Consider the following 16,189-nt stretch of genomic DNA (forward strand, 5'->3'; position numbering starts at 1 on the left):
CAGTGAACTCACGTGCGTGACGAATACACCTCCCAACAGCTGCCTGCTTTGACAACTCAGTGGCCCGGGAGCAGCCAGGAAAACAGAAGTCTTTTCAGCATGGACAGGCTTGTGGGGGACAAGTGGGGGGCAGCTGAGGCCATTCTGAGGGTCTGTTGGCCAACTTCTTCTAAGTTAAAAACAGCGGTGACTGGAGCGGAGGCTCCGAAACGCTGTGGTCAGTCCCTCCAGCCTCCATGGGCACCAGCAAGGGGCTGGTGGGCAGCAGCTCCAGGGCTGGAAGGGGCCACGAGAAGGAAAAGCAGAAGTGATCTTCGTGCCTTGCGGCCCACACAGCAGGCTCTCAGTGGCCACCCATCCCGCAGGCCCTGACGCTCAGGAACCGAAACCAAAACCGGTTCCTTGATGCAACTAACAATGTTATTTACACTTAGCTTTTGCCTAATTATTCTTGCCTCTAATTTTCCTACCTCCCTTCCAGAATCACATGGGATCCATTATCCCTTGACACTCACTCTTTCTCTCTCTCTCTCTCTCTCTCTCTCTCTCTTTCACTCTCTCTCCACCCCTTTCTCCTCTCCTTCAGCTACCTGGCTTCTCTGGGTGACTCCCTCTCTGATCTCCCCTTTCCTTGTTTATTTATTCCTTACACCTGAGCACAGATCTCCGCTCACTCCACCCATTTCTTCCTATGCTACCGGTACATGGTTACATACATGATTTATCATAGAAACAGTTTAGACTAAGGCTAACTACTATATTGACAGCTTTGAAACCTTTGACAGCTGAGAAACCTTAAGGATACTTACTTACACAAGTATGATGCACATCAGTACCAACATACAGGCTGAGTGAATTCAGAGAAGGGACAGAACCATGGGGGGTTGACTGCCACGGGCCCCTCAGAGCAAGTGGGCTTTGGGTCAGGCCTTGAAGACAGACTGAGAGGCACCAGGAAACTGTTTCTGGGATGCAGCACTGCTTACATGTGCTGTGTGGTGTCCTGGTGCTGGACCCTCCTCCGGGAACTGTGTTTAGGCTGTGGGCTACAAGATGACTTGTGGAAACTCACTCATATCCCCAGGTCATTCCCGATTATCTGTCCCCTCCCTTCAGAAAAGTCACAAAGCCAGAGAGGGAGTCATCGACAGATCTGGAGTGCACACATTTGGGGGTTGCCATGGCAATGCCCTTTCTACGCCCCCTTCTGCAGCCTCCGCAAATGTTTGTCCCAAGACGCTTCTGAGAGATGGAGTAAGCCCTTGGACCTTGCCCAGCCCCAGGGAAACTGCCTCCCTTCCCTGCCCTCACCAGTCCAGCCATGGCCAGGACCTGCTCGGATGAGGGTGGGCACAAAGCTTCAGCTCCAGGTCAAGCTAGAGATAATCCTTCAGCAATGACTGTCCCGGTTTCCCATCACCTGAACAATGGAGTAGTACCAGGAGCAGAGCACAATGTGAGCACCCTGGGGTCTCAGGAAGTTGGGGTGAAGAGGAAGCAATGAAATTCACACATCATAAAACCTATAATTTTGCAGGTATATAAAAAAACAAACAAACAGCTTAGGCTTCTGCAGGCCCATCTAAGTTCTTTCTCTCTTTCTGGTCACTTTTATTTCAGAGCCCACATGAGCTGATAAAACTGATTTTTCTCTCCATTGGAATATCTTCAAAATCACTTATGAAGGAACTGCACTGGTCTTCACTGGTAAAATATATATTTTACTTATTCATACTTTTCAGGGTAAAACTATCATTCCAGTTACAACCCTTGAGCCCAAAGGTTGCACTCCTAAGAAAAGGACTCATCCATGACATTACAGGTGAATACATGACAAGGGTGCTCTGTGTCTCTCCAGTCATGAGGCAATTTACCTAGTTAATTCATCTCCTTAGAAAGGGGCATTTTCCCAAATGGAATGTGAGTCATTTAGGCATGAGAAGAGTTTTTAACTTCACAAATGTAACATCTCTTCTGCTGTGTTCTTCTCCATTAGGGAAAGTTTGATTATTAACATCCGGCATTTTAAGAAATTGGTCTTGCATAATGACACTCTTCATTTCTATTCATTCTCTCCTCTCTTTGGTGAAGCTCATGGTTGACTTTCAGCTAAGATCTTTCTTTAGCATTTCTTCTGGGATTCCAGAGATTTTACAGGTGGTTAAGCAATTGATATACTTAAACTTTTAGGCAAATAAATGCTCAGAATGCATGCAGTGTTGAGTCACAACCATGCTGACTGCAGGTACAACTACATCATTTGACTGCAGGATTGTGGAAGCCTGTGCATTCAGTGGCTACAATGAGCATGTAGAAATTTAGAGCTAGCATTTTACAATAGCAAAAGCACTTTCCAAACATTTGCTCATCTTATCATAATCTTCTCAAGACCGGCTAGACTGAGCCATATGTCTTAGCCATATTCCATCCCCAAGCTTCATCATAATGCCTGGAACATCATAAATATTTAATAGACTTTGTTGAATGAACAAATGCATTCCCTGAACCATTCAGTGGAGATTCAAATTTAGAGATTAAAGGAAGCTAGTAAGTATCAGAGGCTGGACACAAGGACAAGTCTTTGGCTACTAATAAGCTTTCCCGGATCCTACTAAATCATTACCTTGTGGGGGATAGAAAGAAAAGAAAAGAAAAGAAAAGAAAAGAAAAGAAAAGAAAAGAAAAGAAAAGAAAAGGAAAGAAAAGAAAAGAAAGAAGGAAAGAAAGAAAGAAAGAAAGGGAGAGAGAGGGAGGGAGGGAGGGAGGGAGGGAGGGAGGGAGGGAGGAAGGAAGGAAGGAAGGAAGGAAGGAAGGAAGGAAGGAAGGAAGGGGATAGTAATACTTACAATTCTTTTGGGGGTGGGGACAGAAAGAAAAATGGTCTGTTAGGGTTTACAAAGAGTTTAAATGATCCAGTTGGAAGATCTTAGGGATTATGTACAAGATACAGCATGGTATCATGTGAAAATGGAGCCAGAAACACCTTAGACAGCCTCACTGCTATGCTTTACTACTTCTGTCTACATTGCGTTATTGCTGTGAGCATTAAATGGAAAAGTGTGATGGTTATTTGTATGTGTTGACTTGGCTAGGCTATGGCACCCAGTTGTCTAGTCAAACATCAGTCTAGGTATTGCTGTGAAGCTGTTTTTAAGATGTGATTAACATTTAACTGAGTAGACTTTGCATAGAGCAGATTACTCTCCATGTGTGGGTGGACCTCATCCAATCAGTTGAAGGCCTTAAGAACAAAGACTGAGATTCCTTTTCTAAAGGAAGGATTCTCCTCAAGACTACAACATAGAAAACTTATGTGAGTTTTTTAGCCTGCTGAGAAATTCAGATTCAAGACTACAGCATCGATTCTTCCCTGAGTTGCCAGCCTGCTGGCTTGCCCCACAGATTTCAGATTTGCCAGTCCCCACGATTCCGTAAGCCAGTTCCTTACAACAAGCTTCTCAATCTCTCCGTGTATGTGTGTGTGTGCTATTGGTTCTGTTTCCATGAAGAACCTTGATTAAGATAGTAAGTCCAGCCCCCACACGGCCCCTGACAGAGAAAGTACCCAAATGTTCATTTTCTTCCATTATCCTCCCTGGATCTATCCCATCTTCCTATAAAACATATGAATACCTGCTTGCAAGATGCCAAATGGGCAAAGATCCAGCAATAGCAATGACCTGCCCAAGGTCATGACCAGTCCGTAACAATCTTAGGACCCAAATCCTCAGCTTCCGACTCATCACCTGTTTATTCTTTTTCTTCCTGTTACCAACCTACCTTTCCACCCCCAATCCACCCAGCTGCTATGCCCACTGAACGCTAGGAATCAGAGTTCCCCTCCAGCAAGGAGGCACTATAGTCATTTGGGCCATGATTACACTCTAACCTTGCATATTTACTTGGGATTTCTCCATCCTGGCAGCAGAAAGTGTTTCAGTGACAGCCCAGCTAGCTCAGTTTGTATTTGCACTTGAAGCTCACACGGCCCGTCATGCAGTGAGCTTGGCCCAAAGCCCAGTATCACTGCTGTGACATCTGCCTCTAAGAGCCTGTGCCTCCACCACTTTTTTCTTGGATTTTTCTTAGGTTCAACCTGTCTGTCTGTCTGCAGTCAGTTAGCTGAGTCACAAAGCCAGCATTAAAAAGACCTTCAGATGGTAAAGGATTTTACTCCCCTCCATAATTACCAACTGCAATTGGTTAGTGTTGGGGGGAAGGGGTGTTCTTGAGACTCCCCTGAGGTTGCATAATTTACTAGGACCTACAGAACTCACTGAAAGCTGTTATATTCAGTTACAGTTTATTACAACTAAAGGATGTAGCTTAAAATCAGCCAAGGGAAAAGGCACATAAGGCAGAGTCCAGGAAGCTTCCACGTGCAGAGCTTCCGTGGAGCCGTGGACCGCGTTAACTCCTCCCAGCAATGATGTATGACATATGCACGGAGCACTGCCAACCGAGAAAGCCCGCCTGAGCTTTGGTGTGTAGAGTTTGCACTGGGGCTCCGTGGAACTGCCAACATGGCTGACCCCTCTGGAAGTAGAGTGGATACCACATGGCCAAAATCCCCTATCAGAAATCACATTGTCCACTGTGGCTCAAGGCTTCCACTTCCTATCAAGGGGAATATTCCAAGGGCCTAGAGATCACCTCCCAGTAGAGATCAGCTTCCAGTAGCTGAGAGCAAAGGCTAGACCTTTCTATGTGTAAACTCAGTTTCTTTACTGTAGACCCACCCCAGGCGTATCAGAGGGAGCAACTCAACTCTGCAGTAGTCTATAGCCACCTGCCATGTTCTTAACTCTGACTAGTACTTTTGAAAATGAAAGCTTCTTGTCTCAGGGGTCCAGGAGAGGGACTGGGGAGGACTCCTTGCTCCCCAGACCCACTGCTGACATTTAATGAGATGGCAGGTCAGTGTGAGGCCCACAAGGGGGTGCTGTGGTTTGTCCCTTGGCCTTCTTCCTTGGTACACTCTTACAGGGGTTAGCACCAATTCTGGGGTAGCCCGAACCTTCCAGCCCCAGTGAACTAGCCAACGCACTCCTTTCTGCTGATTGCAACCTCAGCTCATCGGACGGTGGCATCTTCACTTATTTTAAAATGCCTCTGCTTTCAACTGCCTAGCTTACCACGGTTGTGTCAGAAAGAATTCACCAGATTTGCATCAAGTGGTGAGACTGCTTAAGCTTTACAAAAGAAGACTCCTTACGGGCTCTAGCCATGAGCCGGTTTTCCCATGCTGGAAGGCAGAGGATCCAGACTGAAGAGAACATGGCAGCAGGCAGGACTTGAGTCACATGAGAGAAGCCAGTACTGATGACTGATAGGGGCGGTGAGGGAGGATGCAAGGGAGGCACACAGGTGGGCCACCTGTGTGGGGGCTCAGCCAGACAGACCACAGGTGCAAGGATAAACAGTACAAACGCTGCATCCCAAGGGCAGACTCTGGGCATCACTGGCAAGGTGGGAGGGCCCCTCCCACCCCAGCTAAGCATCTGCCCAGCATCCTCCAGCAAACTTCCTTCTACCTCAGGAATGGGGCACTTGGGTCAGTTCACCCTCCTGGTTCCCTCCCTCTATCTCACAACTAACACAAGACCTGTCCCAAGTCTTGTCCTTCCAGGGCCCTGGCTGGGAAGTAGCAAATCTGCTTTGCTGAATGGAACTAAGGTGTTACAACTAATAACGTGGTCAGATAATGTTTTGCCTTTAACAAGGGCTCCAATGCCTCATTCAAGAGAGACCAGTGGCCCAAGGGATGTTTTCGCTTTCATAGGTAATGGGCTTAGCCTAGCGCGAACCCCATCCGCAGAAGCAAGGAGACTCAAAGAAACAGGCAAGCTCAGTGTCTTCATACCAATATTGTATGGATATAAAATAAAGAGATTCTGTAAGTAACCTGGGTTTGCCATGTTTCAGAGTCTGATTCCAGAAACCTGGACAAACCAGCTCACCCCTGCCTAACCCCAGCTTCATCCCTCTGCAACAAGGTATTTCCTACCCTGGCGGTCCCACAGAACTGTGCTTGAGCAGACCCAGTCCCGTGTCCCATTGACTGACATTATCCTGTGACGTTTGGGATGGGGCTGGGCAGGGACCTCATCTTTTATATCTCTGAGTCCCATGGTGCTTAGCAGGTCAAAATGGAATTGGCAGCAACCCACCCCCACCCCCCCGCCCGCCCGCCCCAGCTACACCAGCCCTGGTTCTGATTCCCGAGCTACAGGAAGAGAGGAGAGCGGGCAACTTTGTCCTCATTTCCTGACTACGTCAGTCCCAGTTCTCCTCTCTGCAAGGACAGTGGGACGTAGGAAAAGGTCAGGCGCAGAGTCCCCAGAAACAAAATGTAAACCGTGACGATCTGCCAAGACTGAATCTTCAGGATTAAAATCTCATTTCCCAAATAGTGAGGGCGCCAGCTGATCAGAGACACCTCTCCCTGGGGGTTCCCTGGCAGCTGAGCTCAACACTCCCCACCCCATTACCGTAAAGGTAGCAACAACTATCTGGGGGCTGAGAGGACGTTGCACAGGACTGGACTGTACTTTACACAGATGATTACCTTTCAAAGGCTCCTTATTAATCATCAAAACAAAAACAAGCCCACTTGACTGGAGTTCCTTTCCTGGCTCCTTTATTCCAGGGGCCAACAACTCAGCCCTGTCAGCCCCACCTCAGGGGTCCAGACGCCAAGCCCAGACCTGGTTGTAGCTAAGACATGCCGTCCACATGTTCACATGCCATTACCAACTTTCTGTGACCTTAAGCCATCTAACCTCTTCCTCCCCAATTACTTCTCCCTAAAACGGGAGTAAACTAACTGCAGAGATCTCCTATGGAGGAGCAAAGTGACACATTCCAACAAGAGCCAGGAACACCTGCAGACGCAGCGAGCACTATTTTTACGTCCTACCTGAAAGCAAGTCTTTCCACAGAGTCTGCTGTGTTGGCTTTTCTGCCCATAATATTTGTGGTCGGATCATGCCTGTATTTAAACCAAACACAACATTTAAGCCACCAGAAATAAGAAAACAAAAAGGGGAAAATTCCATCGCATATTTTTAGGGGATTTCTTTTTTAGTCTATTCATCCAGATGGTGATAATTAGTGGGATCGCCTGCCTGCACCTGTTGTTGTTTATGTACACATTTCACCTATAGGAATGTGTTGGGAACTTGCTGGATGAGTCTAACAAGTGATGCTGAGGGATCAGACACAAACTATTGCAAGGAATCACCCTTCAGTTGGTGGAAGCAGGAATAGAGCCCATGGTGCTTATAGGGACATAAAAAGCCAATGACAACTTGGCCTGAAAGCCTCAGAGACTCCTATTCCTGCCTTCAATAAAGCTGCTTGCACATCGTGAACACAAACACCTGGTTATAGTGAGAGCAGCCACATCAGTAACTTGGTGTTGCATAAAAATCTCCACACTAGGGCCACACAGTAGACCTACTGAATTGAATTCTTTGAAGACATCTATGTTAAAGTGATTCTGACACTTGTTTGAGTTTGGAGTCTTCTGGACTGGAAGAATTCATGATTTTGAATGGAGACCTTGGTTCTGTTCCAGGTGTGGCACTAATTTCCTGTCTTTCCTATGTAACACTGGGCAAGTGACTTTCTTCTGGGCCTATCTCTCAAAGAAGGATGTTGGACTTGAATAAGTGAATTCCTGCCTATGTCCTAGAAGCCCCAGGGTTTCCTTGGAGGTTCCAGAAGCTTCAAAGGGGAAGGGAGTAGGAAGAGAATAGTTTGGGCTTGGTGTTCCCTGCCTTAAGAGTTAATCATGGGGGCTGCTAAAAATATATTTACAATGGCCTGACATTAAGCAAGATCAATTGGGAGTATCTTCCTGGGATGCCTGAAATGCACAGCCCTGGGAGTAGTTTGCAGTGCCCTAAATGGGCATGGGATTTTAGAAATCGTATTTTTAAAGTGGTAGTCCCTGCGGGAGTCAAGGATTTGGATTGTGGGACCTCAAGAGTACCACTTAATTTCTGGGAGTTTTGATTTCCTCATCCTTCAAAGTGAGGGGTTTAAAAGAGTTAGGGGTCTAACATTTTGCCATTCCAGTGGTTAGGATGGTCTACATCTAATCCATACCGCCGCCGCCCCCCCCCCCCCCCCCACCATGCTGTGAGCAGACCTAGGTAGAATGCTACCTGTGGCTAGAACCAAGGTGATTCAGTTGATCCCCTGGGAACACGAGGCACAGCCTTGACCTCACTACCATCTGCTATGGACTGAGTTGTGCCCCTTCCTCCCTTCATATGTTTGAAGTCCTAACCCCAATGTGACCGTACTAAGAAGTAATTAAGGTTAGATGAAGTCATAAGGGTAGGGTTCTCATCTGGTTGGATTGGTGGCCTTATAAGAAGGGACACCAGAGAGTTCTCTCTCTCTCTCTCTCTCTCTCTCTCTCTCTCTCTCTTCACATGTGCACTGAGGAAAGACCACGTGAGGACCCAGTGAGCATGCAGCTGTCTGTAAGCCAGGAAAGGAGCCCTCACCAGAACCTGATCATGCTGGCACCCTAATCTCAGACTTCCAGCAATCTAGAACTGTGAGTAAATAACTGCCTGTTGTTTATGCCACCCAGTCTATGGTATGGTGTCATGGCATCCCGAGCTGAGCCACCAGCACGCTGTGATGTTAGGTTCTTCGGCCACGGTCAGCTGAGGTAGCCATGCATCTATGCGTGGATGCCACATTGGGCCTTATGGCAGCTACTTCATCATAAAAAGTCACTTGCTCTTATTTATTTACTTATTTTTAATTTTTTTAAATGTTTATTTTTAAGAGAGAGAGAGAGAGAGCGCTTGTGGGGAAGGGGCAGAGAGAGAGGGAGACACAGAAGCTGAAGCAGGCTCCAGGCTCTGAGCTGACAGCACAGAGCCCAGTGTGGGGCTCGAACTCACTAACTGTGAGATCATGACCTGAGCCGAAGTCAGACGCTTAACCGACTGAGCCACCCAGGCACCCCTCACTTGCTCTTATTTAGAGTATGAGGCTTTCCTCCCACACTAAAATGAAGCCCCTTGAGGGCTAGAAGTTTGACATTTTCTCTTTTGTCTGCATTATCAGACATTTGGGCAGATGAAGAAATGGAGACGCTGAAGTTGGTGGTTCCCGCCCTGCCCCACCCACGGAGAGAGGATGGTTTCTACTGCTGAGTGTTTGCTATTGTGCTATTTCCCTTCGGGGCCTCAGCTCAGTGAAGACGTGTTGACAGAGTGAGTGGGAAGGGAACTGAGGGCTTCCTGGTGCTCTGGCTACTTCTTACCCTCCAGGACAGACACGGAGCAGCCGTTCTCGTGGCTCAGCGGTTGGGCGTCCTTGCACAGAGGGGCTTCCGATGTGGATGGAGTGGGTCCCATGGCAGGCTGGGGTGGGGCTGGCACAGCAGAGCAGGTGCTTCTGTGTTTCTCTCCAGGAAGTCCTAGAGAGTGAGGATGCTGTTTGTCAGGTTAGAAAGGCCTGTGGATTCTGGAGCACCAGGCAGGAGCCAAGTTGATAAAACACGATACCAACAAGGTTACAATTTTTGGGTTTGTTCCTATACTAATAAACACCTAAAAATTACTTGTCTAGAGCATTTTTATTTAACTAAGCACTTGCATAAACAATGTCAGTTATTCTTTACAACAACCCTGGGAGGCAGATCTTATTCCCAGTGTGTCGGCAAGGAAACAGCCTCAGCTGTGATTAACCAAGTTCACCTAGTTTTTGAGCAACAATGCCGAGACATGAAGCCCTGTGTTCTACTCCACGTCCAACGTCCTACTTCATCCAAGATTTGCTTCACTTAGAAATCAGTAACAGCTATAGGCTGTAGTAGAGGAAGAAGGTGGCGTGTGTGGAACTCGAATGGAGTTCCAGGGAATCCTAACTCCTAGCAAGATGTTACAATGTACATTTTAAAACTAGTGTGGTATTGTTTCGTAGTCAAGTTTGGGCAATACTACGTACAGCTTGTCATTCCTGGGAAATTAGCAATTAAAGGCTCTGACAAGTCTTGCAATGAAGAAGCTGGTTATAAATTTGTTTAGTTCAGCATCTGACAACACAAGGAATGTTTCTATCAACATCTTGGTTCAGAGAGAAAGTGTTGCAGGATATAGAAACATCAGTGGCTAAGACTATAGTGGGCATTTGTTCACCATGACAGAAATAAAGGATTATTGAATTAAAAGGAATTAAAACCATTATCATTGTCAAATAAGCATGTTTAACTCCTCTCTTAAAACTTGTCACTAAAAGTACTTCAGCTAAATCTCTTTAAAGGATTAAATCATGTCATTGTTCATGTATATTTTTACCTATAGGATTAATAAAGAAAACATTAATTGCTTTTGTTTTTATTTTATCTCACTTTCTTGCATTTTCCAAGTTTACAAATAGGTATCACTTATAAACTAATACAAAACAAATAATTTAAAATAATCTGCCACCCAACAGCTAAAGATGTAGGACCAAGAGGAGACCATGGAGGACCAAGGAAACAGAAGGAAAAACCTCAATGTGTGGCCTACAGGGTACACATAGAACATACTAGAAGGTATTGAAAACTGTGATTCTGTGGGTATGAAAACGTAGGTTCTAGATACGCAGATTTCCGGACCTGAGACTTGCGGATGCCCCAAGTCCGACTTACATGTATCCCCATGTGCCCTAGACTCCACAAGGAAGGAGAACAGAGGCTGGGGAACTTGAAGGGAGATGTGACAGGGAGTAGGACTCAGCTCACAAAGTGGGGAATGGTGACCAGGACAGCAGCATGGTGACACTCGGCAGCCTTTCCAGGGTAGACAGGGTGAGCGGATGTGCAGGATCAGTTGGAACCAGGCAGAAAAGTGGTGGTTGTGGCAACGGGAGCCCTCAGTTAACCTCTACAAGAGGCACTGTTCTGAGAGCTTTATGATTGACTCACTCAATCCTCACAACCCATCCCTATATATATATATATATATATATATATATATATATATATACACACACACACACATATATAGAGAGAGAGAAACTGTGGCAAAAGAGGCTACAGAGAATCTCCAAGGTCACAGAGCTAGTAAGTGGCTGTCCCACGGCTGCTTCCCCTGAGAGACAGACAAGGTGTATCCGCCTGGGAGGGCAGGCCCCACGTGCCCTGAAAATGGAGGAAGAGAAAGGCGCAGGCATCTATTTCCGATGGAGGAGACTGGCTATGGAAGCCCAGTGCAGGACCCAGAGTGGCCAGCTGTGCCTGGGAGGACGATATGGAAAACCAGAAATGGGGGGTGAGGGCCTGGCCAGAGGAGGCCAGGTGAGGACCTAATTCCCAGAGGCACACAAGTAGTTTGAGACTCAGCACGGCTGAAGCCCACATAGGCTGGCCCCTTGTTCAGAGCTCCTTCCATTTCTCACCTCTCATGTCAACTGTAGGTTGGGGCTGGCCCAGGGCAGGCAGAGATTGGGGTGTGGGGGGGCACACCAAGAAGATTCACTGCTCTGGGTCAGGGAGCCTGGCTTTAGCCCACCATGGGGTCACGAGTGAGGGGCTAAGACAGAAAGGCCACTGTGGGGTTGAGCACCAAGGAAAAAAATCCTCTCCTCCCCCAGGTCTTCTCCTTCTCCCTTCCCAACCCAATGAGGTACTGGACCCTGACACTGGCCCCTTCAAAGCTAAAGCATTTTAAAGCCTGATAAGCCAAAATGCAAATAAATCATCAGGTTTGGATAACCTAGAGCTGAGGTTTAGATGATTCGCTAAGATAATAAGTGACTGTGTCTGGGGAGGTGCTCCCTGAGGGACAGGGGCAGAGCAGGGTGGGTGCCCACGGCGTGAGGCCCACCCTGAGCAGCAGCAGTGCAGAGGAGCAGAGACACAGGGGCACTGGGAGGAAGGGGAGGCAGAGAGGCGAGAAAGACAAAGACACTGAGGTGCCCCTCCACACGTATGCACTCGCATCCAACCTTCAAGTGGCTCTGGTAGACTTGCTCTAAGATCCTCCCTTACCCCCACATTCTCTTCCACACACGCCACCTTCTTCCTCTACTGGATTCCTTCCCCTAACATCACTCTGCTCTCTCTCCCTCCCCCTCCAGCCCCCGCCACCACTTCCACCCTCCTCCCTCAAGGGGAGATACACAGGCCTGAAAAGCAGAGCTCACAGGAACCCTGATCAGTAAGTAAAAGCGGGTAAAATGCCCAGAATGGTTTCTGAGACTTAGTAAACACTGTGCCTTAGCGGTTTCCCCCAGGCAGTGTTCTGCTAAGGGCGTGAACATCGAGGCACCACTTAACATCCAGTATTTTTTAAAAGTCCAAGTTGACCTCCAGTGTAACAGTGCTCCCAATTTAATAACCAGGAGAGGAGTGGGCAGCTGCAAAAGAGATGCTGCCGGTTGAAATCCAAAGCTCGTCCCTTGGTCTGTTGTTTCTTTATTGCATACTCTCTATGCTAATCTTTCCCCAAACGGCATCTCAGGCATCACCACACTTACTGCTATATGCCCTGGGAGATGGTATGGGCCAGGGCGTGGGTTACAACCTGACAGCACATGCTAAAGGGGGTGGAGTTATTTTCACTCTTCTGAAACGACTGTACACGTAAAAGAATGAAATTGGACCCCTGCCTCACTCCATATACAAAAATCAACTCAAAATGCAACTATAAAACTTTTAGAAGAAAACATAGAAGTAAACTGTTATAACCTTAATTTAGGCAATGGTTTCTTAGATAGGATGCCAAAACCACAAGAAACAGAAGAAAAACAGATACACTAGACTTCATTAAAAAGTAAAATCTTTCTGCTGCAAAGGTACCATCAAGTAAGTGAAAAGACAACTCACAGAAAGGGAAAAATATTCGTAAATCATATATCTGATAAGGAATTTGTTTCCAGAATATGTAAAGAAATCTTACAATACTAAAAAGTAGCCCAAACTTAAAAATGGGCAAATAATCTGAACAGACATTTCTCTAAAGAAGATATACAAATGACTAATAAGTACACAAGATGTATCATTTGTCATCAAGGAAATGTAAATCAGCATCACAGTGTAACATCACTTTGCACCAACTAGGATGGCTATGATCAAAGACACGGCAGTAAGTATTGATGAGGATATGGACAAATTACAACCCCCAGGTACTGTTGGTGGATATGCAAAATGGTAGAGACTTTGGAAGACAGTTTGTCAGTTCCTCAAAATTTTAAGCATACATACCATATGACCCAGCAATTCCACTCCTAAGTATATACCCAAGAGCAATGAAAACAAAAGTTGACACAAAAACGTGTACACCAATGTTCACAGCGTATTATTCATAATAGTCAAAAAGTGGAAATCCTAATCTCCTGTATTCGTGCAATGGCATATTATTTGATTATAAAAAGAAATGAAGTTGTGACACATGACTACAACATGAGTGAACCTTGCAAACATTGTGCTGAGTGAAAGAAGCCAGTCACAAAAGACCCCATTTTTACGAACTGTCTAGAATAAGGAAGTCTAGATAGATAGAAAGTAGATTTGTGGTTGCCGGGGACTGAGGATTGGTGTGGGAAATGGGGAGTGATGGCTGATGGCTGTTGGGTTTCTTTTTGGGATGATGAAAATGCTCCAAAATTAGACTGTGGCGATGGTTGCAGAATCTTGTGATTATGCTAAAAGACACTGAAGTGTATACTTGAAAAGGGGGAACTGTATGGTGTACAGATCTCTCAACAAGCTGTTCTTGAACACTAAGAACATGGTGTAACCCTGTTATGAAACCAAGTAGGTCAACTTAAATGTAGTTTTGCTTTTCACTGGGATTTCCTCAGCTTGGCAATACTGATGGTCATCAATACTGTTGGAATATAGGTTGATTAGTAGACCTAGATACTTTTCACTCAAACACTGGGGTATTTACCTTCTGACAGACCTTGTGCTAACACCCAGGGTCAGGATGAAGACACAGTGGGTAGCAAAGGCTCTGCTGGGTAGGAGCCTCTGGGCCAAGACGAGAGCCAGGACAGGAGCCACCGACAGGAGCAGGGGATGATATGATGTCTCTGAGCCTCCAGCTCATGGCTCAGGAGAGCTTCTCAAGTAGAGAGGAAGGGCCAGGCCACCCGAAGCCTCCAGGGGCCCTCTCTTATCTATCCACTGTTGACTCTCCAAGCTCCCAACTGGCTTCTAGAATGCTCCACGGTTTCCTTTTTCTAGACAGGTGTCACCTCCTCAGCAGAGGCCTATATATAGCTCTTAGCACTGGAGACAGTCACATTCCCAACCACCCCCAGAGCTTATGGCAGCTTGGCGGTCTCTCCTGCCATGATGGAGAGGGTTTTACACTTTGATGCCTATTAATGAGCCGGGAGAAGTGGGGGCAAACAGTGGGTGATGAAACTCACAGATGATACTATTTTGGGAGGTGCAGGAAACACCAACCCAAACAGAGAAAGCAAACTATCTGTGGAGGGAGAGGTTAGAAACCCAAGGCAAATGATCACCAAGCGAGGTGTGTTGGAAAACAATGTCTGTCAACCAACACTCCTGGCAGAGAGGAGCAGAAGCTGGTTCCTTTAGGCCCAGGAGGCACAACTGTTGATGTCAGCTCCTGACGATAATCTACGGCAACTGAGATAAGAATGTGCCAATGGAAATAGCCATGCAACGTGGAGCCATTAGCTCAGCCAGTCCAAGCAGCACCTGCCAACTCTTGTAGCAAAGATCTTGGTCCTACCATGATAGAACGATACCTTTTCAGAGATATTTCTATGGCAGGTGGCACTCACAGGAACTTTTGAGAACAAAGATTTATCAGGACAGAAGGCTCTACAAATTGTTGCCTACTGCAAGTTTATAGGTTAGATCTGGGTCAGCAGAGCAGGGCAGTGAGCAGTTCACTGAATGTGAATAAATAATGTGAATAAAAGCTGCCCAGGAGCTGAGTGCAGGAGTGGGCAGAAGCAGAAGGGCAGATCTCTGTTAGACCTAGCTGGGGGGTACTGAAAGAAGCACAGATATTAGCTGATGAGTTGGGGCTGGAGGAGGAACCAGGTGCCATGGACTGAACTCTGTCCCTCAAATTCATACGTTGAACCCTAACCCCCAGCGTGATGGTAACTGGAGGCTTTTAAGGCTTTTAAGACGCAATGAGGGTTATAGGAGGTGGGGCCCTCATGATGGGGTTAGTGGTTTTGTAAGAAAAAGAGACACAGCTGTGGGGACACAGAGAGAAAGCAGCTATCTTCAAGCCAGGAAGAGATTCCTCATTAGGCAACAAATCAGCGCCATGACCTTGGACTTCTAAGTCTCCAGAACTGTGAGCAATAACTGTCTGTTGTTGAAGCCACCCAGGCAGTGGTATTTTGTTATGGAGCCCCAAGCCAACTAAGACACCAGGTGTCCACAAGCAGGCAAATGGAGCTACTCACATTATGGCAAGGGACTCAGGGAACATTAACTCACAACTGCTGAAAAACCCCGTATCCCTCCTGCTCTCAACAAATATTTAAGAATCAACTACTCTCCAGGTGCTGATTTCACACAGCATGGAGCCAAAACCAGAGCCCTGCTCTCACAGGGTTTATATTCTATGGACTTCACCATATGGCTAGGAATTCAATAAAGACATTTCTGTGTGCTCTTGAGCTAATGCCCTTCAAATAGACTCTTCCTAAGACTTAAATTGATGTAAGGATATACTTTAGGATATACTGAATTCTGCATGCCACTCAGATGAAAGCTTATTGGGGACCAGACACTGTATGAAGCACCTCAGATTTTTAACTGTTATTACATCAGTTGCCACTGAGAGCAACGTTCTTATCCCCATTTACAGATTATGAAACAGACTTGAAGTTTAAGTAAGTTCCCAGACTTCATACAGCTTTTGGGTTAACAGAACCAGGACTCAAGGAAGGTCTGTGACGCTAAAACTCTGCCATAACTGTGTATTCATGATACACCGTGCTATGGTTATGTATGCAACCCTCAGCATCCTTTCTGCAAATAAACACTTCCCACTAGGCAGGAACCATTATTCTGAAGGCCAGAACTCTCTCTGATCTCTCAGTTGGCAAACCTTAGCATGAGGAGCATCTCTGGAGAGCTGTGTATTCCCTGACCTCACTCCCAGAGGGTCTGATCTGTAGGTATGAGGAGATGCCCAGGAATTTATAATTTAAACTCCCCAAGTTGGGGTGG

General features: G+C 46.5%; 1 protein-coding gene across 1 annotated transcript in view; it reads right to left on the reverse strand.

Annotated features, from left to right (window-relative positions):
- PLXNA4 (plexin A4) overlaps positions 1-9,438 on the reverse strand; it is a 586,108-nt gene extending 576,670 nt beyond the window's left edge. The window contains exons 1-2 of the mRNA XM_042972611.1: positions 9,293-9,438; positions 6,920-6,991 (exon numbers count right to left, since the gene is read on the reverse strand). Of these exons, the coding sequence (XP_042828545.1) occupies positions 6,920-6,991; positions 9,293-9,386 (166 nt within the window). The 5' untranslated portion in view covers positions 9,387-9,438. The remainder of the gene's footprint in view (positions 1-6,919; positions 6,992-9,292) is intronic.
- Positions 9,439-16,189: the final 6,751 nt, after the last annotated feature.

This window comes from Panthera tigris, chromosome A2, assembly GCF_018350195.1.
Source record: "Panthera tigris isolate Pti1 chromosome A2, P.tigris_Pti1_mat1.1, whole genome shotgun sequence".
Classification (NCBI taxonomy): Eukaryota; Metazoa; Chordata; class Mammalia; order Carnivora; family Felidae; genus Panthera; species Panthera tigris.